Source organism: Myotis nattereri (genome assembly GCF_964212035.1).
Source record: "Myotis nattereri genome assembly, chromosome: 10".
Classification (NCBI taxonomy): domain Eukaryota; kingdom Metazoa; phylum Chordata; class Mammalia; order Chiroptera; family Vespertilionidae; genus Myotis; species Myotis nattereri.
Genome location: NC_138085.1, coordinates 27,204,739 through 27,232,362, shown reverse-complemented (window position 1 = coordinate 27,232,362; position 27,624 = coordinate 27,204,739). Strand labels below are relative to the sequence as shown.

The following is a 27,624-nucleotide window of genomic DNA, read 5'->3' as shown; positions in this document are numbered from 1 at the left end:
TATTTCTAACCCTCACCGTCTCTTCCTTGGACCACTGCAAAAGACTTCTTACTAGACTTCCTGTCTCTAGTCTCTTATTTTCCAAGTCATCTTTTTAGGTCATCTTGAGTTCTTTCTAACACACATTTCATATTTTTCCCCTGTGCAGCTTCGATTCCCTCTACTTTCTACCTGCAGAAGGAACTCTCATTGCTTGAGCAGGTCATTCTACCCTTCCCTCTGCCCCACCTTCCATGGCTCCCACATCCGTTCCCCACAGGCAGCTACTCTGGGACACTCTGCCACTGTCCATGCATTCCAACTATGTGTTCCCTTCAATTCTTCCCAGAATGCCTCTTCCCTGATTCTTAATTCTCTTCCTTCTAAACCTATTTGTCCTCCCAGTTTCAATGTAAACATCACCATCTCTATAAAGTCTTTCCTGATTTCAAGCTAGAATTACCTTCTCTCATTCTTCTGTTTGCATGACACCCCCCTAAATGGCCAAGACTATTGCTATAGTCCTCGTAGTTATTTTTGTCTCTTCTACCAGACCGTGGATTCTGAAGCACAGAGATACCTTTTTCTTCCAGACCTCCTCAGTATGGGGCACACAGTAAATACGTAAGTTTGCTGAACTAAATAGAAAAAAACAAGATATTCCTTTTTTGGGGAGTTGTTACTTTTTCCCCTTCAACTAAATTCCTATGTTGAGGTAACAATAATATAAAACTATATTTCTTTCTCTTATTAATAATACAAATTAAAGTAATATGATTTTAATGCTATAATAAACTATTTTAGAAGGACATAGTAAAGGATATGAACCATACAAAAATGGAGTCGATAACTGCTAAAATAATGTCACCAGAAAGAACAGCTAAATGGTTAGAACCCTGAAAGATAAAAATGGGAAGAAAAAAACTGAAAGTAGAAGTTTCATTTTATTACAGGAATTATCTGATGAAAAAAACAATTCCGCTTATAGCATCACTTTATAAAGGCCACATAAAAGATTTTTACTTCCCAACAGAATTGTCTTTAAGCACATGAAGATGATGTTTTGTCACCAACTCATTTGAGGACAAGGTCCAACTAAACTATGGAATGGCAAATAGCAGGTACATGTCCCCAGCCCTCCAGGGCAACTGTTAATCTCCTCTCTCCACACCAAAGCTACAGGCACAGCTACTAGGGAAATGGACCCTCCTCTTTCCTATGGCATGCAAAGGATGTGGAGAAAGTAAAATAAGGAAAAGGAACTGAGTGGAAGGGGAAAACAAACCATTGATTAGCCACTTACTCTAATCAAGAGCTGACAGAGAAGTGTATGCAAATCACATATCTACAATGTTAACTATGTGAAGTTTTAAGGAAATATAACATACTATAGGCCCAGTGCACGAAATTCATGCACTTGGGGGGGGGGGGCGGGGGGGCGGGGTAGTGTCCGTCCCTCAGCCCAGCCTGCACCCTCTCCAATCTGGGACCCCTTGGGGGATGTCTGACTCCCCAGGGAAGCCGTGGGGAGCAGCAGTGGGGACCCGCTCCCCGCCGCCCCGGTGGGGCTGAGGGGACTCGGGCGGCAGGTGCATAGAGCAGCGGCCAGGCCTCCTGCTCCCCCCACAGGGCCATGGGAACTGCAGCAGCAGGCGCCAGCCAGCCCCGCCCCCGCTATGCGTGCCGCCATCTTGTGATGGCATTACAGCTTGAGGGTTAATTTGCATATTACCTCTTTATTAAATAGGATATACTATATCTACATTGGAATATCTTTTGTTTGTTTTTCCCCCTATAAAGATTAGTTTCCCATAAGTGATATATAAATGCAGAGTTCTTCATTGTTATATAAAGGTAAAAATACCCCTTTCAAGAATTAAAGATGAAAACAGCAGGGGTATATAACACAGAATGCAGACTATCAAGACAACAGGAAGAAGAATGAGACTTAACATTATAGGACAAGTGTCCTGTTTTAAGGGTCAGAGCAAACATGTGACCTGAACTCACAGACAATATATGGATAAACCGCTCTGTGCAGTAACCTGATTAATACATCTAAGCCAACACACTGCAGGCAAAAATTACAAGGCTCTTTAAATCAAGTACAAAATAACTTTCCTAATTACTCAGTCGTCAGTTATAGTGAGAAAAACTGAGAGCGAAAATCTAAGGTTCATCACAGACATAACTTCTCTCGAGAGGAAAGCATTGCTGCCGCAGCACCAGCGGTTCCCTTGAACACTATCTGCTACTGTCTCTTCAAAGAGTGGGCTCTGCTGACTCCCCAAAATAGCGCATCTACAGAGTCAGAGAAAACTTACAACCAAATGGGACTTAACAGTGAGATATATAGTCTCTGTGCGTAAGGGCTACAACCGACTTTCTCCTGACTTGATACATGTGTAAGCCCAGGCGTAAGGAAGAAATGAATGTGTACAGACTGAACGACAGAGACAAATGCTCTTCAAAGGAGTAACTACGAACATCTTTGAGATGCAGCCAGTCCCACATCATTCTAGGAAGTGCTCTGCCTTGCCTTTCACTTCCAGGAAGTATTAAAAAGGAAAATATTCCATAGAAAATAAAGCTTAAATTGGGCCTTTTTCATAAATTTTCTATCTTTAAAAATTCAGCCCTAGCTGGTTTGGCTCAGTTGGTCTGCGGACTTAAGGGTCCCAGGTTTGATTCTGGTTAAGGACACATGCCCAGGTTGCAGGCTTGATCCCCAGGAGGGCGTGCAGGATTCTCTCTCATCATTAATGTTTCTATCTCTCTCTCCCTCTCCCTTCCTCTCTGATATCAATAAAAAGTATATTTAAAAAAAAATTCATCTGGGGAGACAGAAAGTCATAGCAAAAACAAAAGGGGTGGTAGTGAATTATGCAGTCTTTACCCCAACGACTCTCATCACGCCTTCGACTGCTGCAAAGATGAAGTAGAGAAGCCCCAGTCCGATCACCCGGTGCATGACTGTCCCTAAGCGAGGCCTGGAACAAGGAGGAGAAAAGGGAAAAAAGGCAAACAAATAAACAAACCATGTAAGTTGGATGCATCTAAGCACAGTCACTGGCCCCATTTCAATACAGAGAAGTGACCGCCCAATCAGGTCAGTCTTATTCCCACCTGAGGTGCTTTGCTTTAGGAAACACATTCCCTGGGAGCAAGGCAGCAACGGGCTCAGAAAACAGGCCTCCTTATCGGCACTGGAAGCGACAGAGGGTTGTGCTGCCGAGAAGGCAGCGTGTGCCGCACATTATCACCCAGCCCAGGTATGAGTTCACAGCAGAAGAGCAGATGGAAGAAACCCAGGAAGCTAAAGGGCAACTCCTGAGTGTCACTGGCAGAAATCATAACTCTTTTACTGACATTAATTAAAAACTGTTCAGGGATATGCTTTGGTAGAGATAATCTGCTGATTGATGGCTTGGGCAGAGAAAGAGCAGGGTATTCGGAGATCAAATTCTCTCAGTACCTGAAACCAGAATGCTAAGATTTTAATTTTTACCCTTTCATTGCAAAAGAACTAAATAACAGTCTGAGTCTTTCAATATATAAGTGAATTAGGAAAATGCAAAGATGGTGATTTCTGCAATTAATGTGAAAACCGAACTGAAATTTCATGACATTTGCAAGTCAGAATTTATTAGCTCAAAACACCCTCTTCTCAGGGTTTAGAAGAAAAAATGGTTTTGAAAAAGTATTTAAATTTGTCCTTTATCTAAGTAAAAATGAACCTAGCATCCACAGCTCATATGTAAGACTAGCTATCTAACTTAGGTCCTCTGAGTTCTGACTCGCGATAGCCAGCTAACTGGAACCCTCCAACAGCCAGAGTTAGGCCTCACTCTGTGAGAGCTGACACAACAGGCTGACAATGAAGGGATGCGCTCACCAAGGGCTATGCCCATACACACAGTGCAGCGTCCTGTTCCCTGGAAGCAGCTCAGCTCACACCGAGGCACCTGATGTTCATAACGAGAACAAGGAGGCACCTGAGATGCAACCGGGGGGGGGGGGGGGGGGGGGGGGTTGTGCTCTGTATGCTGTATCACGCCCCCAGCCTCAAAGCAAAGCATCTGAGAAGGAATCTCAATAAAAGCCCAATGAAAAGAAGCTCTCCTGGCTAAAATCTCGCTAAGTATACCAATCCTGAGCTCACACACATGCATGTGCACAGTCAGTGCTAGTATGTACTGCATGACCTGTGTCAGGGGTGGCACTGGGGCCTCAGGGAACACAGGACACAGAACAGGCAAGACTCCTACTCCTCTCCTGTCAGGGGAGACAACAACGCTAACGTACGCATCGAGTGGTCTTGTATAGAGGGTGGGGCTCTAACGGAGGGTGGGTGCCGTGTTAGGAATCCTGGCAGGGCTGTCCTCCTGGGGAGATGACAGAGGAATAGATACGGAGGGAAGAGAGGGGGCACACCATGCCTGGGTCTGGGGAAGGGGCCCTCCACTGCAAGGAAGTGTGTCGTGTTTAAGGAACAGCAACAGCAAGACAGCGAGGGGACTGAGCCATGTTCAAAAGGGAGGAGGCAGGAGAAGAGGGCAGCCGTCAGAAAAGCCACAGGAGGAATTTGGGTTTTACTGAGAAAAATTAGCAGAAAATAATGAGACCTGAGTTACATTTTAAAAGGACTGCCTTAGCCGCAGCTGTCTGAACATACTGACAGGAGACCATGGCAGAGGTAGGGAGACCAGGCCAAGGGCCCAAGGGGTTTGCAAGATGTCAGTGCCCTGTAGGGTCAGGAATGTACAGCTGAAGGGTAGGTGACACGTGACAGGGGAGGGCCAGTGGAAGGTGAGGGCCAAAGGCCAGAGGCCGCACCAGGATCAAAGAGTAACTGGAGCTGACATATCAGAGAAAGTGAGAGCTGAATGATGGATTGTTTAAAACTGTGATGATGATGATGATGATGATGATGAGGGTACAGGTGCACAGAGTCATAAAATCTTGACTCCCAGCAGAGGTGAGGTGAAGGGCAAGACAGCAGCGGTGATGAGGTGAGGAGATCAGGTTACTTAACACACAGGGGATTCTGGTGGAGACAGGGAACAAGGGCTCAGGGAGGTAAGGGATGAGAGGAGAAACCTGGACAGTGACAAGGGCCAAAGCAAGATGGAGCAGGCGGTCCAGCCTGAACGCCTGAGCTCCGGGGGTCAGGAGTTTTAGGGAAGAGGGAAGAATGGTCTGAAGAAGATCAAGAGGAGAAGCTCTTTCACATTCAGGCCCCTAGACTCACAGTGATGAGAGGCAAGACTTGCTTGAGAGGGTTGGGAAGAAGCTGGGGCTGAGAGGACAGGATTTCAGTCAGAATCTTGCTGACTTGGTGGGGATCCTTCTCTTAAGATGACCAAATTGTCATAAAAGAGTAACTATGCTGTTTAGAAAATAGAAAATGGATTGAATTTCAAGGACTATTTGAATTTTTCCATATCCTCAAAGTTGATTATTCACTGAGCTATAGAAAAAAGCTACTGGAATTCCAACTCGAGGCCTTGATTTTAAGACCGTATCCAATAGTTAGTGCGTGGCCATCCCCGGGGAACGCGTTCTTGCAGAGACTTCCTAGGGGGTTTGTGTAATGATACTGAGAGGTGTCCAGCCTCACAGGTCACAGTGGGGGTGGCTGGCCGCAGGACTACAGACACCATGACTTTGCAGCACAGCAGGACTTACTTCACGATGCCGTATCCCAAGCTCATGATGATCACCAGGAGGCGGGCCAGTGTCCTCTTGATCGCAGATATCAACTCCGCAAATATCAGCAAACTTTGGGCTGAGGAGAAGAAATCAGGTCACTCTGTGTACATCTGGAGGCCGGCCACCAATTCTAAACATGTAGCACATACAGCGACCTCTGACCTCAGGTGGATTAGCCACATTTGATCTCCAAGGTACCTAACCCAGCTGGTGTCGGAAACCTCAGTGAAGGGGGTTCACGACCTGCTGGAGGATTCACTCCTATCCATCGGCTCTGCTGGGCACAGCTTTCTTGTACCAGCATGAAACCTGTGTCCCTGCACTTCCCTCCATGGTCAATCTTCCCCTTGTCCCCTACCTAGCCTTTTCTCAGGATGTCTTCTTCATTTATTCATGTGTGGCTCCAACAGTAACAGATATACCATGGTCCCTGCCTCGAGGAGCCTGTACTCTGGTTAGGACAAATCAACAGATGAAACCCACCCAGCCTGGTGACAGTGGTAACACACTCTCTCCTGGATTGTGAAGAAAGCCAAGCTAATCCACTCGTGGGGAGGTGCATGTGAGTCCAGATAAGTTTCTCAGAGGAAGTGACATCTAAATCAGGATCTGAAGGTGCAGTGAAGTGAACTATCTGGGAGACAGGAGAAGCAAAAGAATGGCACATCCAAGGGCAGAGAGGAGACAAGAAAAAAAGCTAAATGTGTTCTGGGAAGTGAAATTCAGCCTGTCTGCAGCAGAGCATAAGTAAGGAGGGTGGCGAGGAAATAGGCCGGGACAGGAAGAAGCAGTCACAGGGCTGTAGGCCACGTTCTGAGTCTCAACCTGAAGCTAAGGGCAGCTCATAATCGATAGTAAATGAGGGAGTAAAAAAGGAACCAGTAAACTACAGCCCTGGACCAGATCTGCTCCTAGGCCTGTTTTTATAAATAAAGTTTTATTGGAACACAGCCATGCTCTCGTTTGTGGCTGCTTTCATGTAACAAGGGTTGAGCAGCTGCAACAGAGACTGTACGGCCCATAAAGCCTAAAATAGTTACTATACGGCAGAGTAGTTTGGTGACCCTTGAAATAAAATGGATAGCTTTATTCTTTATAAGTACAGGAGTGCTGTACTTAATGGCTTAGACAGGAACTGGACTGCAGGTGAGGAAATGCTTGGGGCTATTCCCGAAGTCCAGGAAAGAGTGCTGGCAGTGCAGATGGAGAGAATTAGTGCTGGAAGCCGGTCCATCCTTGCTGCTTGACACAGTCGCTGCAGGAAAGAAACATCTGCACAGCATATGTTTCAAGGGACCTGGTGTATATGGCATACTGTTCTTAATATGTTTGCTAACCTTCTTGGTGCTATGCGTTTTAACCAAGGTCACCTCTCCGAGAAAGGTTGTTTCCCCAGGTAGGGATTTTCCCCTGAAGTTAGGGAGGGAATAAAACCCCTCAACTAAGTGCCAGGCGGGTAATTAATCACTTTAACTACGAACAATCATGCTTAAGCTACATAATCTTTACTCCCTGGAATGGAGATAAGAAACGCCCTAACCTTTGGAATAGAGATTGATAGGATTTGAATCAACTGGTATAAATACAGATGTAACAAGACAACAGGACACAGAACCTAGAGACAGAACCTAGTGAGAGAACATGGCAAAAGATCCTGGAGACAGAACCTGGCTACAGAACCTGGATAGAACATGGCAAGAGAACCTGACTAGAACCTGGTGACTGAACCTGGCTGGAGAACCTGGACAGAACCTGGCTGGAGAACCTAGCGAGGGAACATGGCTACAGAACCTGGCTGGAGATCCTAACCAGAACTTTGCTGGAGATCCTGACCAGAACTTGGCTAGAGATCCTGGCTAGGCTGCTGATCAACTGAACGCTGTTTCTGTGTCATTCCTTCTTCTCTGACTCCATCCACACCTTTGGGGACCCCTGGACCTGCTGGGGTTGGACCCCATAAAATTAGAAAGTATTCAAAAACCAGGTGTGAACCACCTCCTTATTCTTCTTTCAGCTCCTTTCTCCACCTTGTCCACAAGAAATCACAAGAGACCTGTCAAGTTTAATATGTTTTCCCACGACCAATCTAGAAGCACAACAGAAGGAAGTCCACCTGATATGATCCATTCTTACTGTTAAAACCCACCTTGGTTCTTAACCATCACTGCTCCCATCCCTTTAAAGTCTCCTCTTCCAGGATCAATGCGAGCAAGACAGCGTTGGTAACAGAATTCCCATCTGGGAAACACATCAGCCCCTGCCCAGCCTCCTGGCACTCTCCTCTCCACAGGACTCAACACTGACAGCAGTCTGGGGTCTGTCTCCCAAGCCCTGCTAGTGTCGTCCCAGACAGAGGGCTTGAGGACAGCAGATGGGGCGCAGGCTCTGGCTGCCCTTGCCGCAGTCCACTCCACAGATAAAAGATGACCACCTGCCTCTTCTAACATTCAAGAACACTTCAATCCCAGCCATCAGCAGCAGCCCCATCCTTCCTTCCTTCCTTCTTTACCAGTAGTTAAGAGACACAAAAATGTCACTGAACTCCTTGTGGACTAATAGCACCTCCCACGTGCCTCCCTGGATGCTGTCCTTTCTTTATTCTCTTGTACGAGTCCTTTTAAACTTTTTACTTGGGGAAATGACAAATATTCCCTAGCAGAGACAGTAAATGAAATCCATGTACAATCACTCAGCTTTAATAATTATCAGCATTACGCCAAATTTGTTTTATCTGTATTCCAACTGTTTTTCTCCCCTAGAGTATTTTAAATGAATAGCAGACAGAAGCACGCCCTTGGACAATCTGAGCCATGCTCATCCCCTGACGCCTCAGCAGCACGTCCCTGAGCGCGGTCAGCCCTTCAGGGCCTCTCCCTTCCCAGGCCCAGCAACGGAATGAACTGTTCCTTGACTTCTCTGGCTTCTTGACATCTACCTACCTTCTAGAAGTCTAGGCATACACTGCGGATGCCCAAGCACACGCCCCCGCTGCTGCACACACAAACTTCACATGGAGACCTCTGACTGCGAGAAGAGGCAGGACAATGCAAGAAGCCTGCAGGCACCACTGATTTTACTTGCCAGGGGCATATATTCTTGTTTTGTTTTGTTTTTTTTAGGAGGAAAAAAGTAGAGGGTGAGAGGGAAACAGAGAAATATGATACAAAACTGGCAGCACCCAAAGCTCCCCATCCAGACATTGTGTTTTTAATCCGGTCAAGGTGACTGGCCATAAGGGAACGAGATTTTCTTCTCCCCGGGAGGAAAGGGAGGGAAAGGCAACAAGAAGAAAAATAAAGAATGAAGACACACATGCTGGCCCAGATCAGAATCACACTCCTGGTCTCCCCACGGCCTCCCTCCTCTTCACCTACCACGTGGCTGTTCTCACAGCTGGGCTCAGACACTGAGGCCCCGTAGATTATACTGTGTTTTTGGGGAAAGTCACAACTTACTTGATAGCCCCGTGCTGTTGATGTTTTGGTATTCAGCATAAAACACTGCTTTTTCAAGCATTCCCAGGAATATGACAGCTGCAATCCAGAACTGAATTCTTAATATATCTTTCCAATAACAAGCAGACCACATCAGCCAGAGCAAGCCACATAAAATGTAGACAATGCACATCACCATGTAAAACTGTAGGGAGAGAAGCAATTGTAATCACCTAAAACTTACTATCATTTGAAAATCAGTATTTCTCATTCAACTCTCAATCCTTTATTTTCCAGTCACTCTGGACAAAGAGGGCATGTCAGGGCACTAGCTACTAAGGGATTACCATCACTGAGCTCTTAGAATTTTTAATTTTCAAATTAGGATACAAAATTCTTTTTTTTTTTAAATGGTAAAACATACTCACAATCATGAGAGGCCAATCTGATGCAGAGAGATATCCTTTCGGCCCCATCATAGAAAGAGAAACTGGTGAAAGTGAGGGTGGGGATAAAGAAAGTAAACAGTTAAATTAACAGTTTTCTCTTAAGTTTTAAATGTAAGCTCATTCCTCAGAAGACTCCAAAAACACAAAGCAAGCTAACAAATGCTGAATCTTTCCCTAGCACACACAGATATTGGATAGTTGCTAGTTACATAATGTGATCTTTTCAAAATACCTTCACTAGTACACACTCGGTTGTAAAACCTGGGCCAAACCTCGCCTCATGCAGAGAGCAGAGGTGCACTGGCTACAGTCTGGCCCCTGCTGAGTTACCAACCTCCTGAGGCTTTGTCTCCCTTCACTAACTGGGATGAACGACTGACCTCAAGCACCTAGTCTGGTTTGGTGTCTAAGAAGAAACAGAGTGTCCAGAACCGTGCAGAACTCACTGGACTTAGCAACTGCTCCAGCTTCTAACTAGCAGGGCCTCAACCCTGCCTCTAGCACCTGGAAGGAAGGGGGACCGGCGAGGCAGCAGAATGGCAGCAAGGTCCCTGCTCCCTCTCTGTGGCATGGCCTGGCCCACATACCACCTCCAGGAGGAGGCCCTGCTTCACATTCCTCCAGATCAGCCCCTCCCCCACCCTCCCCAGGGGTCATTAGCTTCCCCCACAAGACACCAGTCTGTGCCTCTCTGCAGTGAGACCTGTTCACCCCACTGCTTTCTGCCCCTCCCCTGTACTGGGCGCCTCTCAGAGACAGAGCCTGGCTTCCCCTCTGTGTCCCCAGTGGATGAAGCAGAGCAGAATGACCCTCAGGACCCTCACAGGCTGTTGGCTCCTGTCAGCCCAGCAGCCGCTCTGGAAAACAACAGCAAAAGCAATTGCAGGGTGTGTGAAGGCCTTCATTCCCTTGAAAACTGCTTGCTGTGAGGATGCTCTTCCTCTGGGCACAGAGAACTACGGCTTAATGAGCCATAAAAGGGCTAGTGTGTGGGGGAAGGGGAGCTCACAGACCCCAGCAGCCACAGTTGCCAGATATGCTACTTCTACTCCTAAGTTATAAACTAATGTTTTAAAAAAACTTTTCAAAGAACAATAATTTTCAAACCTTGACGATGGCCATTTTCAACAAACAGAATATAATTTACTTCAAATACAATTAAGATGTTGCCTGCCCTTTTGTGTTTTTTTTTGTTTGTTTTTTTTAACATCTGGAACAATGGTTTTCTATCCCACCATTAAGTTTAAAATTTAACTTAATTTAAAGTTTCCAACCCATTAAGAGAAGTACAAAGTTTTAAGTCCCCCAAATAAACAGATTATTCATTTTTGAGATTAACAGAAATTCATTTTTCAATGTGTTTTAACAGAGAATGTAGATTTGGGTCAATGACAAAAATACAGAATACAGTAATTAGATAATAAACATGCATGCAGTTTAACTGTACCATTCAAATTCCATTTTGCATTGGGTTTTCCCGTTTTAATAGAAACAATAAGGATGTGAAACCCATCTCTATGTGTTCTTGCAACAACATCCTGAAACAGGAAAAAAATATCCTTTATGTTATTTTTTAAAATTGCTATATACCATAAGACAGAGCCAAACAGCTGTTTACCATATTTTAAAATAACTTTTAATAAGCGAAATGGATCATTTTTAAAAAACACAAATAGGTAACACAGAGAAAAGGAATAGTGGGCAGTGGAAGGATCCCCCCTTCCCGCTTTTTAAAAATTGATTTTAGAGAAAGGAAGAAAGAGAGAGAGAGAGAGAGAGAGAGAGAGAGAGAGAGATATCAATTGGTTGCCTCCAAGCATGGGCCAAAACCAGGGATCAAACCCGCCACCTTTCGGTGTATGAAAGGGTGCTCCAACCCACTGAGCAACACTGGCCAGAACAATCCCCCGTTTTCTACCACCATCCTTCCAGACCCAAAGAGACAGAAGAGGAAAAAAGGAGTCATTTCCACTCCTTAATGGTTTCTACTTTTTATATTTCTACTGGTTTCCCTTAATATTACCACTCTATGGTTATTTACTATCACCATCCAAAGAGTTTCTCTTCCCTTACTTTATCCAATGTCACCATTCAGTTTTTCAATGTGTTTTTTAATTAACTGTGGGAGGAAGAAGTCAGATAACATCATGAGAAATGACTCAGATTCCGTATACAGGCTAAATTATTTAAATTCTTCCAGGTACTGTGACTAGCAGTCCCACTGGAGACTATGACGGCTGCTGTAACGTCTATGACCCCTTCAAGGCCCCACATAACCGGACCAAACTTCTCACCTTCCTCCTTGCTGACTATTTCCTGTCCTTCCCTTTCACTTCCTCCTCTCCTGAGGCAGTTAGTGCCAAGTGTGTGCCCTGCAGCATGAATATCCGGCTACTTTTTAAGATGGTGCAAGAAAACGAGAAATGTGAGCAGCCATTAAGCTCTCCTAAATCTGCTCAGTTCCTATACACAACTCCTTCTAACCCTCTTGGCCTCTTGGTCTTCTGACTTTTAGCAATTTCCCAAAAGACCACATTTTCTCTCCCCTCCATGCTACTCATGGTTTCTACCTATTTCTTTGCATCCTTAATGACGATACATACCGGCCCATTACTATGCTGTCTTGGGCATTTGAAAGCAAATTTTATTTTTTAAAGAAAAAGAAAGGCTACATAGAAGTTAAGCTTAAATTATAACTTTAAAGAGATTTTTAACAAACACAGAAGCAAGTCTGTATAAAATTCATATAGATCTATGTAAGGAAATATACTGTTTTAAATAAAGGTTCTTTTTCCTTTCCCAATTCTAATAACCCTATTTTATATCACTCTCCAAGTGCTCCATCCATCAGCAGATTCTTCCAGTCTTACTATATAGCTTATGTATATAATTTGATTTAAAGACAAATAAAATGACCTACCATTTGTTCCTCCTGGTTTGAAACATTTCCGATATTTGAAATTAGTTCTTTATTCTGGAAAGGAGAATAAATAATTCCATTTTATATTACTGCATTTCTATGGGGATAAATAATTTTAACAGTTAATAAAAAAAAGTGTTATAAAAAAAGTAAAAATTTGAAAGCAGAACATTAAAAAACAAATTTCACTGTAGCCCAAACATGAGTGACAAAGTCCAGCTTTGGAAAAATTACTCCCTTACTCAGGTAGTGGCCATGGTAGGGGGACAGAACTCGGAACTTAAAAGGAAGCTCCAGGTGCTAATATATTTGTCAAGCCAAATACTTCTGATAAGCACACTTTATTATATGTTTATTACGCTTCATAAAATTTTTAAGTAATCCCTTTAAAACTTTTACTAGACGTATTTTCATTTCAGAATTCACAGAGCAAAAAAGAAGTTAAAATGACCCATAGCCTCAATGTCTCCCAGAGATGATTGAGGGTGACATTTTCGAATCTGATCTTCCACACTGGGAGGGAGCAAGTGCATCGAGAAGGAGAGAGTATTCCCTTGTGTTAAATGCTGACAGACTGTGGTAAGAGGAGCAGACCACTGGATTGAACAACGTGGTCACTGGTAACCTTGACTGGTGGGGTTTTGGTGGGACAATGGAGTGGAGAGAAAAGAGATGAACTGACAGCAGATCATGAAATGACGTTGTTGTAAGGGGGAACAAAGAAACAGAAAATGGGGCCTACATCTTACTAAGTGCTACCACATTCACAAAGAGCCAAGCCTAAAATTTAACAAATCAAGCACCTTAATAAAAATTTTGGTCAAACAGAATTTAGGCTGATACTTGTATGCACTGGGAATAAAATAAATTCTGTGTTAACATGGCAAGACAAGATACTCACATATAATGAGGGAAACACCTGTAAGTCGCTGTTGCAATCTATGTTTTCAATTTTTGTTGTCCAGCATTCAATGTTCTTGAAATAATTACCACAAAAGTCTTCATCAATACTTTCAGGCTTTTGTGACTGCTCCTACCCAAGGTAAAATTTTGTTATAATTTATTTCCACACTTCTTAACCAAGAAGACAAATAAAATTTAACTAGAGGCCCGATGCATGAAGATTCGTGCAAGAATGGGCATTCCTTCCCCTGGCTGCCGGCACCGCCTTCGCTCCGGTCTGAGCCGCCTTTCTGCCTTTGCTTGGGCCCTGAACCACCTTTCCACCTTCCCACGCTGCCCAGAGGCCTGGAGAGGCTGGGGCGGTGCGGAATGCCTGTGCCGTAGCCATGGTGATGATGCAAGCGTCCCCCCTACTCCCACTGCTTGGCACCTGCGAATGCAAATTAACCTGCCATCTTTGTTGGGTTAATTTGCATACTCACCCCTGATTGGCTGGTGGGTGTCGCAAAGATACTGTCAATTTCCATCTTTCTCTTTTATTAGTGTAAATATTTAAATAATACTAAAATATATTCAGTTTGGAACACTTGAAAATATGCAGAACAAAATACAGAATATAATTTTAAGTAAAATTGACGAATCATAATATCTTAGCCATTCCAATGTGCTTGCTCAGAGATACTAATACAGAATACAACCATAATCTTACAGTATGAAAATGATTAAGGTGTTTTGAAATACACAACATTACTTTGTCCTGGGGCCACTTCCATCTTATCCCAAGTGTTAAAGATCTCAGAGAGAGAAAGCAGCATTTAATCAGGAGGAAAGACAAACCAGACACTTAGCAATACAGAGCAAAGGTGCAAACCTGACTGAGTGCAGGGGACACACTCATTTACTCATCAGGACCTAGGGTTCTTCCCTCCTAGATGTAGGAATAAAACCTAATGGCAGCTCCCAGTCATCAAGGAAAGGGTAGGTGGACTTCCACTAGCAAAATATGGGACAATTTGAGCAAAATAATAGGTTATAGTCCATTGACAGATAGGTAAGATAGGAGAAAAGAGAGTTCATTCTCATAGCAGAATGATAATAAACGTAGACGAACACATGGATCAGAAAATCACCATGTAGCAAACATCAGAGTAATAATCCATTTATCAGGTAAGACTCAAGGATGTGAAAACCAGGATTGATGAAGAAAGAGGATACATCCTATATCATAAAAGCCTAATATGCAAATCAAACAAACGGCAGAACGACCGGTCACTATGATGCGTACTGACCACCAGAGGGCAGCCGCTCAATGCAGAAGCTGCCCTCTACTGGTCAGTGTGCTCCCACAGGGGGAGCGCCGCTCAGCCAAAAGCCAGGCTCACAGCTGACGAGTGCAGTGGTGGTAGCGGGAGCTTCTCCCACCTCCGCTGCAGGCAGGCGGTAAGGAGCAAGGGGTCCTGGACTATGAGAGCCCCAGACTGTGAAAGGGATGTCTGACACCACAGCTACAGAAATGCAACGCAATCCTAGATTGGCTCCTGTACCAGAAACAAACAAACAAACAAAAAAGCCTGCTAAAAAGGATGTTACTGGGACACTCTCTCTAAAAATCAATGGAAAAAATAACCTCCGTGAAGATTAACAGAAAAACCCACAAAAACAAAACAAAAAAACTAGGAGCCAACAGCACATAGATCTGTAAAGAAACCATGGAGGGCATCATTGAACGAAACACCTGGATGAGGACTCAGGGGCTCAGGCTGCAGGGCCAGGGCAGGACAAATCCCGCCTGGCCTCTCTTCCTCTCACAGCTCCACCGCCTCCCTCCATCCCCGACATTCCCCCTACCTTTTCCTGATGGTTCCTTCCCTTCCTCACTTCTTTCTGAGATCTGCTCAAATTAAATCTACCTGTAACTCACATAAGTTCTAGGTGCCCTATTATTAATTTTTTAATGAAGTGAAACTTTTACATTACTTTCCTAAATTTATTTTTGTTTACATGTGACCCTACATGTTCGATTTAAAATTTACTAACATTTTCATAAGATACAAGTAAATGTAAAGATCTGTATTCTTCTCAGAAAGCATATGCTTTGATAGAATTAAAGCATGTATTACCTAAGGCCCAAATTTAATCTGTGGCACTTCTAAGACTATAATCTATATTTCTAGCCTCTTCACCTGATGAGCTAATAAATCTTTATACTCATAATTTTCCTTCATAGCTTTACATACATCAAAAATTTGTGTTAATGGGATATCACATAACACCTATTAAAATGGCTATTATAAAAAAGACAAGCCACAAGTGTTGGCAAGGATATGGAGAAAAGGAAACGCCCATGCACTGTTGGTGGGATTTTAAACTGGTACAGCCACTATGGAAAACAGTATGGAGGTTCCTCAAAAAATTAAGGATAGAGCTACAATATGACCCAGCAATTCCTCTTCTGGATAATTTGACAAAAATATGAAAACACTAATTCATAAAGATATCCTTGTGTTCATCGCACCATTATTCACAATAGCCAAGAATAGCCAAGATATGGAAACAACCTAGTGTCCTTCAATGAATGATATGATTAAAGAAGATGTGGTATGTATATACAATGAAATACCACTCAGCCATAAAAAAGAGTGAAATATTGCCATGTGTGACAACATGGATGGATCTTGACAGTATTATGCTAAGTGAAATAAGTCAGACAAAAAACTGTATGTTTTCACTCATATATGGGATAAACCCCAAAAAGTAACAAATAAACTAACAAAATAATCAAAAAGAAACTCATAGACAAACAACAGTATGGTGGTTACCACAGGGGAAAGAGGGTGGGAGGAGCAAATTGGGCAAAGGGGGTCAAATATATGGTAATGGAAGGAGACCAGACTTTGGTGGTAACATGCAATAGAGTACACAGATATCGAATTATAATGCTGCGTACCTAAAAGGTATATAATGTTAATAATATTACCTCAATAAATATAATTTTTTTTAAATTGTGTTTTACTTACGTCCAGCTTAGCATATTCATTTTGACAGGTATAATGCTTCAAATACCACTCTATGGTAAACTTCATAGGCTCGTGACATTTGAATGATTTAACTGTTGAAAAAAAGAAAGTCTCATTTTTCAATAATAATATACATACTCCAATGTAAACTTCAGGTTTTAAGAATATAATTTAAAATGGGCTACTTCAATGAAACAATGAGTAAAACATTACTTAATTTCTCCAAAAGTCACTGCAAAATGAAAGAGTAAATTCATTAAATTAAATTATCACAGTCAAAAGTTGCTATACTACTGTTCATTTCATCTATATGTTAAGTCTGGTGTTAAAATCAACCAAGTAGCCAGACATGTTGACACTGCTTACTTCACTTTAGGTGTTCTCTTCACTGAATAATTCAAAAAACACTGAGCAAGCACCCCTTCTGTGCCAAGAAGGGACATAATGGAAAATCTAGAACAGTTCCTCTCCTTTACATAGAGGATTGGGGAAACAGCAGATTAACAATTAAACAGGCCCCAGGAGAGTATGAAGACTGGGGTGCTGGCAGGCTTGCTGGAGGAGAAGGCCTGTAATGTGAAGGGGTAGCCAGAGTTAGCCAGGTGAGGAGGAGGATGAGAGAGTACATGCAAATGCTCAGAAAAAGTGAGTGAATGGCATAAGCAGGCCCATCTAAAAACAGTGTGCTATGCTTAGAGTGCAGACTGGGGAAACTGGAGAAAATTCATAAGGGCTCCTATGTTCTGCTAGGGAGTTTTCCTTTATTTTCAAGCTAGTGGCCTGGTGTACAAATTCGTGCACATTGAAAGGAAATTAAAAGAAATATTTTAATATCGGTATTGGCCCTTTCTCTATAATAGAAGTGTCAGAGGTGAAAATTAATAAAATGTACATGAAAATAATATATAAACTGATTATGAAATAAATAACAACATGCTATAACAACAGACATGACATAAATACAACAAAAGCATGATATAAAAACAAAAAGACGATATAAAAACAACAAAAATATAAAAACATTGATACAATGACTGCTAAATTGATTAAACTTATTCTAATATCTCCCTGCATACTACATTAAGAGTAAAAACAATTTCAGAGTGCTTGACTAATTTCCCTTGTGATGAAGTATTTACAACTTTAATGCCACGCGCTCTTCGAACTTGAGAGAAAGAAACATATAACTGACCATGTCCAAAAAAGGGTTCAAGTAGGAATATTCCTAACTCTGTCTAGAGTTTGTCCTTGTGATTTATTAACCCTTTGAGTGCCAACCAATATCCTAGGAACTATGCTAAAATTGCCAAGGCATTTTTGCTGATTTTACAGCAGTTTAGGGAAAAAAATTATGAATCACAAGTAAATGGAGTTACGTATTCAAAAACTTAAGAAAACCTTTACTACATTGACATATTTAGCAATATCATCAACACTAATAAAAGCTGACTTAGAACCGGACACCATTTCGAAGCTCTGATAGCGCTCCCAGCACTTTTGGAGAAAGACAGGAGAAGCGCAATTGCGCTCCCCGGCACCCTAGGGGTTAATAGTCATTGCAAATGCTGGCATCACGGGAAACTTTCTTTGAATTAATTTAAATGGGAGGCAAATGTCAGATGGGGAGAAATCAATTCTTGGAATCAGAACAACCTCTCCTTCCGCAGATCCTGTGAATATTTCAGCCTCGATTATGTCACAATCTTGTGATCATAAATCTAGTACCATTACAAAGACCCCATTTACTATTATGATTTCTCAGTAGCATGATGATTGCACCTTATTTCAACTTTAATTTATGACACAGCATTCCCAAAGGAGTAATACTATTAAGAAATTTGATGGAAAATTTTCCTTTGTAGCATTTGTTGAATTGATGGAATCACCAGTCAAATAGGTGTGAAAATCGCCACTCAGTATATCCAAAATTTCTTCAGTTAATTTATGAACATGCTCATTTTTAGGACAAAGAATCGCACGTTTAGATATATCCTATATAATAAAAAGGCTAATGTGCAAATCGACCGAATGGCACAACGACCAGTCGCTATGACATGCACTGACCACCAGGGGGTAGAAGCTCAATGCAGGAGCTGCCCCCTGGTGGTCAGTGCACCAGAAGCCGGGCTCATGGCTGGCAAGCGCAGTGGTGGTGGCAGGAGCCTCTTTCGCCTCCATGGCAGCGCTAAGGATGTCTGGGGGAGCAGGCCTAAGTCATCAGTCGGACATCCCCCAAGGGCTTCCAGACTGCAAGAGGGCGAAGGCCGGGCTTAGGAACCCCCTTCGAGTACACGAATTTCATGCACCAGGCCTCTAGTTTTAATACTACCTACAGATACACTATTTCCAAAGGTAGCTTTCTTTCAGCTTCAGAGACACGTTGTGCCAATAGTTGTTCTTCAGATACATTCTGTTGATGACACCGGCTTCTTTCGGCTTCAGAGATACACTGGCAATAGTTGGTCTTCAGGCATATACTATTGACGATTTCGGCTTCAGAATGTCAACAAAAACGTGACATCATTACCGGCGCCCACAGCCACTAGGTCACATTTTGTGCCATGGGGTCTCGGCTGCGATTTGGTGGAGTGTTGCTCTGGGGTGGTGACAGGGCCTGTGTCCCACTTGGGAGAAGCTGAGTGTTGCTTTGTGGGCGCCAGGTCTATAGTGCCATTTGCTATTAAATGACTTGTCGCTAGGGAGAGGAAGCTGGGTGTTGCCACGTGATGTCATTACCTGGTGCCCACAGCCACCATTTCTGGGCTGTGCTGTGCTGTGGACTGCATTTTGCACCATGGGGTCTTGGCAGCATCGGCTGCGATTTAGTGGGCTGTCGCTCTGGGGTGGTGGCGGGGCCTGTGTCCCACTCGGGAAGCCGAGTGTTGCTTTGTGAGCACCAGGTCCACGGTGTCATTTCTCTGTGCACGTCACAGCAGCTCCTGCGTTGAGCGTCTGCCCCCTGGTAGTCAGTGCATGTCATAGCGACCGGTCAGGCAGTTGGACACTTAGCCTATTAGCCTTTTACATATATAGGCGTTTCCAGAAGGAAGATAACAATATTACACAGACGGAAAAGAATTAAGTCTAGAATAAGACAAAGCTCTTTTTTTTTCACAACATGGCAGCATATCACCAGAGAGAGGGCAAAGAAGCCACAGTGTCTTTTATGACCTAGCATCATAAGTGACATGCCATTACTTCTGCCATATTCTACTGGTCAGATCAACATTGATATAATGCAGGGATTACACAGGTCATGAATACCAGGAGGCAGGTACCATTGTGAACCTCATGAAGGCAACCAAAGGAAACCCAAACTGATACAGAAACTGACTTCCAGAGGCTCAGACTGGTAGAATTTCTGGGGCAAAGCATCCAAGAGTTGGGAGCTACTCAGAGAAGGAGAAACGCACTCAGCACAAATATCCCCTTGAGGCTCTAGCCGCATAGCAGTTGCCCAAGCACAGGGAGAAGTCCCACCATCCTGAGTTTACATGGGGCTTGCACTGTTTGAGTTTCCACGAGCCAGAGTTCATAGGCCTCATTCAGTACGCCAAGCACCAGGGAGAGACATAGAAGGGTCACACCTGAGAAGTGGTGCTAAGTCAGCCCTGGAGTAAAGGCTACTCCAGACCCATCCTGAAAGAATTAAAAATAAAATTGGAAAGGATAGAACTGACCCAAAAGAAACTTTACTCTCTGCCAGAACAAAGTTGTTCAAGAAATACATCACAGCACTCAAGAATGCAAAATTCACAACATCCAGCATCCAAACAAAACCACTAGATATAAAAAGCAGGACAATTCGACTCATATCCATGGTATGAATCAGTCCATATGACAAAGATGATGTAAATGACAAAAATGACAGAATTAGCAGATAAAAATGTAAAAACAGCTACTATAAATATGTTCCACATGCTCAAATATATAAAGAAAAACATGAAAATACTGATTAGAGAAATACGGTATTTTTAAAAAGAACCAAACTTCTAGAGATTGAAAAATACAATATCCAAAATAAAAAGTTCATTGTATGAGATTAACGGCAGATTCGGTACTGCAGAAGAAAAAGATCACTGAAATTGAAGACAAAACAACAGAAATATCCAAAATGAAGCACAGAAAGAAAAAAAAAGTAGCAGGGCCTCAGTGACCTGTGAGACAGTATCAGCAGTCTAACATTTGTAAATGGGACCAGGAGGGGAGGACAGAGATGGGGATAGAGCTTCTAAGTCCACGATCGAAGGTCCGTGTTTCAGTGTGGATACCCAGCTGTTCCAGCATCATTTGTTGAAAAGACTATTCTTTCTCTAATGAATTATCTTTACACCTTTGTTGAAAATCCATGGACTTTATGCACGTGGGTTTATTTTTGGGCCTCTAGTCTGATTCCTTGTTCTATCCTTATGCCAGTACCACACTGTTATGATCACTGTAGCTTTATGTAAGTTTTGAAATCGAATAGTAAAATCCCTTCAACTTTACTCTTTTTCAAAATTGCTTTAGCTATTCTAGGCCCTTTGTATTTACATATAAATTTTAGAAACAGTTAGTCGATTTCTACATAAAAGTCAACTTTGATTCTGATTAGAATGAATTGAATTTATAGATCAACCTGGGAAGAACTGACAGTATGTTAGGTATAGATTTTTCATAAATGTCATCAGGACGCTTTTATGAAAATCATAATTTTATCAGATTGAGGAAGTTTTTCTAGTTTTCTGAGAGTTTTTATCATGAATGGGTATTGAGTTTTTTCTAATGCTCTTCTGGATATATTGAGATAATTATATGGTGCATTTCTTTCATTCTGTTAATTTGGTGAATAACACTGAGAGATTTTCAACAGTGACTTCGTGACTACATCTTGAATAAAGCAGCACAAGTGGTCGCCTAAGGGAAATCAGACATCTGATCCACCAAACTGCATGGCCACATATTAAAGTTACCAATTCTTAGTTTGCAGGCACTAAAATCTGGCTCTGTGAGAACAAAGACTCAGTCTCATCTCACGCCTTCACCACACCACCAATGTAGATGTATGAACTAGAACAGCGGTCGCCAATCAGTGGTCCACAGACCACTGGTCGTCTGTGAGATCTGAAAGGTTGGTGACCGCTGAACTAGAATGTTCAGTAACTCACTTAAAATGAATAGTAACTGAAAATGGATGGGTAATAATCAACTAATTATCTCCCTTCAGCATGCCTTCCTGGATGCCCAATGGTGATGAGAAAGCGTCCTGATGAGCATGGCACCAGAACAGGAGGCTCAGGTGGATGCTACATCCATACCTGCCAGCCACATGTCACAGCTGTAGTCAGAGTTCACCAAGACCCCTCTCCATTGATACCATTGGACACTGTCAGGTTTTTTGCCTGACTAAAGCCTCATTTTCTTATGCTTTTGCTCCTAACTCCTCCTGCTGCTCATTCCTTCTTTAGATGTCTTGACTGCTGTCTGTCTACTCCTAGGCTGATCTCTGACATTACATTATTGTCTTTTTTATAAATAAAATTCTGTGTTTCACTGGTCCATGTAACTTTCCCCCCACGTAATTTCTTATTTGTCTAGACATTGAGACATGAATTCATTAAAGCAATCAGATGCCAAAATTTTTTCCTCGCCCACCTTGCACTTCAATTTCCTCTTACAAGCTCTTATCACCACTGATGATCTGATATCACCAGGCTGCTTTGAACCACCTCTGCTTTATAGCTGATGGCTGGCCCGGTTCCCTCAGGAAAGACCCACGTATGGCCCTCACCCAACAAATGATCAGAGCATGGGGTGACAGAGAAAAGGATCCTGGCTTTGGATCCTCAGAAAGCCAATCTGTGTTACCCAACAAAAAAAAACTCCCTATCTCAAAACTTAACCCTGGCAAAAAACTTACCCAGTCAAGTTACTGGAAACACCAAGAGGAGTTGGACCACAGTAAATATGATCCAATGTAAACCCATTAAAGATACTGAAAACCTCAAGATCTATGACCTGGTCATCCTTGCACAGCAGTATTTACATGGACAACATAGTCCCTAACAGATATTTTCACTTTCATAAGCCTTAAAATATTAGATAAAACGTTAGTGTCTTGTAATTTTTATTTATACTATGATCATATGTATACTTAGAAAATTGAGGGACATAAAAGTTTTATAACAATCATGACATTTCATATATTCATAAAAGAAATTTATCTAGTTTTAAAAGCTAAGAGCTAGAGTCAAATTTTACAGAAGTCAAATATCTTTTGCTAAAGCCTAATTTATTAGACTTTAATTATAGTTTTTAAAGAATGATCATATTACATTTTCTGAAACAGAAAAAGCCATTCGTGAAAATAAGCAAGACTTGACAGAAACAAAAGAAACCCTTAATATGTTAGAACCACTGAAAATCATTTTCCTGTTTTATAAAATATAATACCATGTTACATTAGCTTACATTCAATTAATGTATTAGTTTATAACATGTTACTTGTTTATGACATGTTGTTATGGTAGTATCACATTAGTTTATAAGACTTACCAGAAAACTTGATGTCAGTGGAATTAAACATAATTTTCCTAAATATCAAAGGTCCTGATTTCTAAAATGAAAAATATAGAAAAACCATGTTAAATTATACTCTACTGTTTAAGAGTATAGCTTTACCCTGTAAAACATACAGCTCTAATCCTTGCTGTCCTCCCTCTGACCAGAGTGATTATCTTTTAAAACCATAACTCTAATCACATCACTCATTTGCTTAAACCCTTTCCTATGTATTGCCTCCCTGTAGTTGTTATGAGGCTCCAGACTGTCCCTGCCACCAGCATCCCAGCCAGGGGCCAGCAATACCTAGGAGGTGAGGGCTGCTGCACTGCACCTTATGCTGCCCCGACACAGGACCTGCCTGCACACCTGCAGCTGGTACTCTGTGAATGTGCTTCTGATAAAACAACCAGCCCTCTCTCTACATTGTGATGGTTCACCACTGCACGCATACCAGTTCTCACTGCAGCTCACAGGACCCTCCATCCTCAAGGCCACCTGCTTCTCTAGAACCTTTCTTTCAGCTCTGCCACAGCATGGTACTCCTCCTTGCCCTCATGATACTCCTGCCACCCGAAAACTTACTTAGAAGCCTTTATCCCTGTCACTGTGTCTTCACCTCATCGATTCCTTCTTACCCTTTAAAGCCAAGTTCAAAAGTCCCTTCCTCGTGAAGTTTTCCACCATATCCCAAACCAGGCCAGACCCTCCCTTATGGGGTCTCTGGAACCCATTCTTCTTCACAGCCTTTCCCACAATTAAAACAAAATAATGTATTAATTAGTTATTATATGTTTACCATGAACCAAGAATAAAAATGCTGTGTGAAGGGACTGTGTTAAAGAACAAGTAGTTAGGAATGAAAGGAAAGCAGATAGGGCAGGCAGCTCAATCTGAAAACCCTTCCCCCCTCCCCAACATAGTGTCAACAAAAATAACTATAAATAATAGAACCCCCAGGCCGGATCAACAATAAAACCCACAGCCCAGATCCTCCTCTGAGCGCCAGATCCACATACCCAACTGCCTAAAGGTCATGTCTACCGGGATGTCCCATGCACATTCCACACCAACATTCCCTAAATCAGACACATTCCTCTCTGCTCCTCACCTATTCTTCCTGCTCTGTCCACTTTGGTTGTAGGTGATGCCATCCAGTCACCCAAGCCACGGCTCCTTCCAGTCACCTCCCCTCCCCTCCATCACCTACCCCCCAAAACATGCCTACTTTATCTCATAAACACTCCCCAAACTTAGCTCTTGCTCTCCATTCCTCCTACCACTGCCCTAATTCAGGCCTTCAACGTTTTCTGCCCACATTTCTCCAATAACTTAATGGTACCTCTGCCTCCAGATCTGAGCCTAGAATTCATCCTTAGATACTAGCCACAGTGATTAGCATTTATGTCTAAATCCTTCAATGGCTCTCCCTTATTCACACCCAAAAGTTGCTACTAGTGGCCTGGGGGCATAATCCAACTTAAAAATGGGGTTTGTTTAGCCCACTAAGTTTTAAACCCAATGACATAATAAAAATATGGATTCTGACTTTTAAAAAAGCAGACCTGGCAATTCTGTGCCTAGACTATCCACCAGCAGAGCCGAATGGCAACTGCCCTCTTCACAAAGGGCACGTAACCGGTAGTCCACTGCACCCTCCACCACCTGCTCCAGTCCGGAACCCAGCTCACTTCACTCACTGATAGGACTTGCCCCAGACCCCTCACGTCCTGAGTTTAGACCCTGGCATCAGGCCCAAGGCCAAGCTCAGACAGAAGGCTTATGGTGGCCTGAGTCCCCTGTAACACTCCTGACAGAACCACTCAGCAGAAACACTACAGATTTCCTTCTCTGCTGCTGCTCTACTCCCTCCTTCTTCACCAAGGTAACACCCACTCATCTTTTAAGACCCAGCCAGCCACGGACTCCAGAAAGTGGGGTTGGGGGCCTCCTCAGAGCTCCAGTAATATCCCAAGAATGCTGCCAGTAGGTAATTGCTGTCCTTACTGCCTATGCTTCTTGAGAGAAGGGGCTGTTGTCTGAAATTCACCTTTGCAATGGCAATGGCCAGTGCAGTGCGCGGCACACCATAGGTGCTCAAACTATTTGCTGACCTTTACAATCAAAACAACCGTCTCTTGGTGGGTTTGTAGTACAAATGAAAGAAAGCCCACTCTCCTGATCTGAAGGACAAGTCCTGAAAACTTGAAATGGGGACCAAAAAATCAGCCCATTCTTTGCAAAGAAGGGCTTTCTGGACTTCTCCTGGCCTGTGTCACCGAGGACAACAAACTATATGGGACCCAAGGAAAAAGCCTTTGGAGTCTCCACATCCAAAGTACACGTGGCAAAGATCTTTAGAGATACGTCAGGTCATATAACCACCTGTACGCAGCTGATTCACTTCCAATATCGTTTACTTGCAGCCGTTCTCAACCTGTGGGTTGCAACCCCTTTGGGGGTCGAATGACCCTTTCACAGGGGTCGCCGAAGACCATCGGAAAACACATATATAATTACAGACTGTTTTTGTGACTAATCACTATGCTTTAATTATGTTAAATTTGTAACCATGAAAATACATCCTGCATATCCGATATTTACATTACGATTCATAACGGTAGCAAAATTACTGTTATGAAGTAGCAACGAAAATAATTTTATGGTTGGGGGTCACCGCAACAGGAGGAACTGTATTAAAGGGTCGCGGCCTTAGGAAGGTTGAGAGCCACTGGTTTACTTAGTTTGTGACGCTGCCCCTTCGCCGCAGAAGCCCCGAGTGTGGTCCTCTGAGTTCTGCTTCTTACCGATCCGAGAAAGTCAATACAAGGGATGTGCCGCACATACGGGGGCACCAACCACAAGGGTCCAGGGAGAAACGGTGGCCCTGGGTCCTAAAGGTCCAGAAAAATAGCGCCTTCCGTGCCTCGGTCAGCTTTTATGTTACAGGCAGCACAGCCTCTGGTACTGCCTTCTTTTTCTGGTTGAGAACATCAAAACAGCAGCTTTGCCTTTAGAACTTGGGCCCCATCCCCTGGGTGTGGAAACTACTCAAGTCAATCTGCACGGGGCGAGTCATCTCATCTGGAGGTAACGCCTCTCCTCCCTTCCCCGTGCCCATCCCGCCACATCACGTCCTCTGTCTGCGGGTCGCAAGCGCTCGGACGGCCGGGCTGTGGCCCGCAGACCGGCAGCACAAAGGCTCCATCTCCCCACTTAACGCTGCCAGGGCTGCGCGGGTCGGGGGCCGAGAAGGAAGGAAGGTGGGCGGCCCCTGCGCGGCCCCCTCCCCTTTACAGAGAAAGCGGAAGTGGCGCACGTTCCCCTTCTCCCGGAACTGAGCCGGGATTCTCCGCGGTGCAGCCCGGGGACCGTGGGGTCGCCGCGGCCGGGCGCGGTCGGCGAACCAGGCCTGTCGGGGCCCCAGGGCAGCTGACCCCGCGCGGGCGGCCCCGTCGCCCCCACTCCCCGACCGGCTGCTGGGGATGCCAGGCTAAGAGGCGCCACTTACTTCGCTGACCGTCGCTGTCCAGCGCCCGGGCTCAGGGACGGCGCGCACGGCCGCGGGGGCCCAGCACAGCAGGCAGAGCGCGGCGCGCAGCAGCAGAGGCCCGGCCGGCGGGCGGCGCGCGGCAGCCATCTTGACGCGGAAGCCACCTGGGTCCGGGACGCCCGCTGGGCGGCCGCTCCGCCCGGAGGCGACGTTGCTCCGACCGGGAAGCGGGACCGGAGGAGGAGCAGGAGCCTGGGAAGCGGCGCGGGCGGGGAAGAGGCAGCGTGGGGGCGGGGCCAGGTTGGGGCGGGGCCTGGAGGAGGGGCGGGAGCGTGGGAAGCGGGGTGGGCGAGGAGAGGCAGCGTGGGGGCGGGGCCAGGTTGGGGCGGGGCCTGGAGGAGGGGCGGGAGCGTGGGAAGCGGGGCGGGCGGGGGAGAGGCAGCGTGGGGGCGGGGCCAGGTTGGGGCGTGGCCTGGAGGCGGGGCTGGAGGGGGGCGGGAGCGTGGGAAGCGGGGTGGGCGGGGCCGGAGGAGGAAAACTCAGGTCCCAGACTCTGTCTTGCTGTGGTAAGATTCCCAGTGGGGTGTACGGGGTGGAGTCCCAAGTTCAAGGTCTGCTGTGGATGTCTCAGTTTCTAGAGTCCTCTGCACGTGCCCCGACCCTGACCCTCTCAGCTTAGGGGAAACAGATAGTCTGTTAATTCATAAAAAGTACTTTGAGGTCAGGGTCAGTTGAACCCAAGGCATTGTGCTGTGTACAGAATAGTTAATTTCCAGAACATATAAAGTTGCTGGGCTTGGGTACTTTGCCCAGCATTTTGGCTGTCTTGCCGTCAAAGGGAACTACTTTTAAACAATTCTTATTGGTCAGGCTGGTGTGGCTCAGTGGTTGAACATCGACCTATGAACCAGTAGGTCAAGATTGGGTTCCAGTCAAGGGCACATGCTCTGGTTGTGGGCTTGATCCCCAGTAGGGGGTGTGCAGGAGGCAGCCAATCAATGATTCTCATCATAGAGGTTTCTGTCTATCCTCCCTTCCTCTCTGAAATCGATAAAAGTATATTTTTAAAAAATTATTATTGAATGTAGATACGTCAAGAGGAAGAATTCAACTCTGGATTAACATAGTCATTAAGGTAACCTCGGATCGATTGATAGTCAAGAGCTCCCAGCTGCCT

The 27,624-nt window shown here is 44.2% G+C and overlaps 1 protein-coding gene across 2 annotated transcripts in view; it reads right to left on the bottom strand.

Moving 5' to 3' along the window:
• Positions 1-26,660, bottom strand: part of TMEM87B (transmembrane protein 87B) — a 44,258-nt gene extending 17,598 nt beyond the window's left edge. The window contains exons 1-11 of one of the 2 annotated variants that reach the window (XM_081100929.1): positions 26,466-26,660; positions 22,949-23,009; positions 16,415-16,506; positions 13,396-13,527; positions 12,495-12,548; positions 11,022-11,112; positions 9,554-9,615; positions 9,147-9,330; positions 5,668-5,767; positions 2,876-2,969; positions 804-875 (exon numbers count right to left, since the gene is read on the bottom strand). In XM_081100929.1, coding sequence (XP_080957055.1) covers positions 804-875; positions 2,876-2,969; positions 5,668-5,767; positions 9,147-9,330; positions 9,554-9,615; positions 11,022-11,112; positions 12,495-12,548; positions 13,396-13,527; positions 16,415-16,506; positions 22,949-23,009; positions 26,466-26,594 — 1,071 coding nt within the window. In that variant the 5' untranslated portion in view covers positions 26,595-26,660. The remainder of the gene's footprint in view (positions 1-803; positions 876-2,875; positions 2,970-5,667; positions 5,768-9,146; positions 9,331-9,553; positions 9,616-11,021; positions 11,113-12,494; positions 12,549-13,395; positions 13,528-16,414; positions 16,507-22,948; positions 23,010-26,465) is intronic. The other variant, XM_081100930.1, reaches the window with a different exon arrangement.
• Positions 26,661-27,624: the final 964 nt, after the last annotated feature.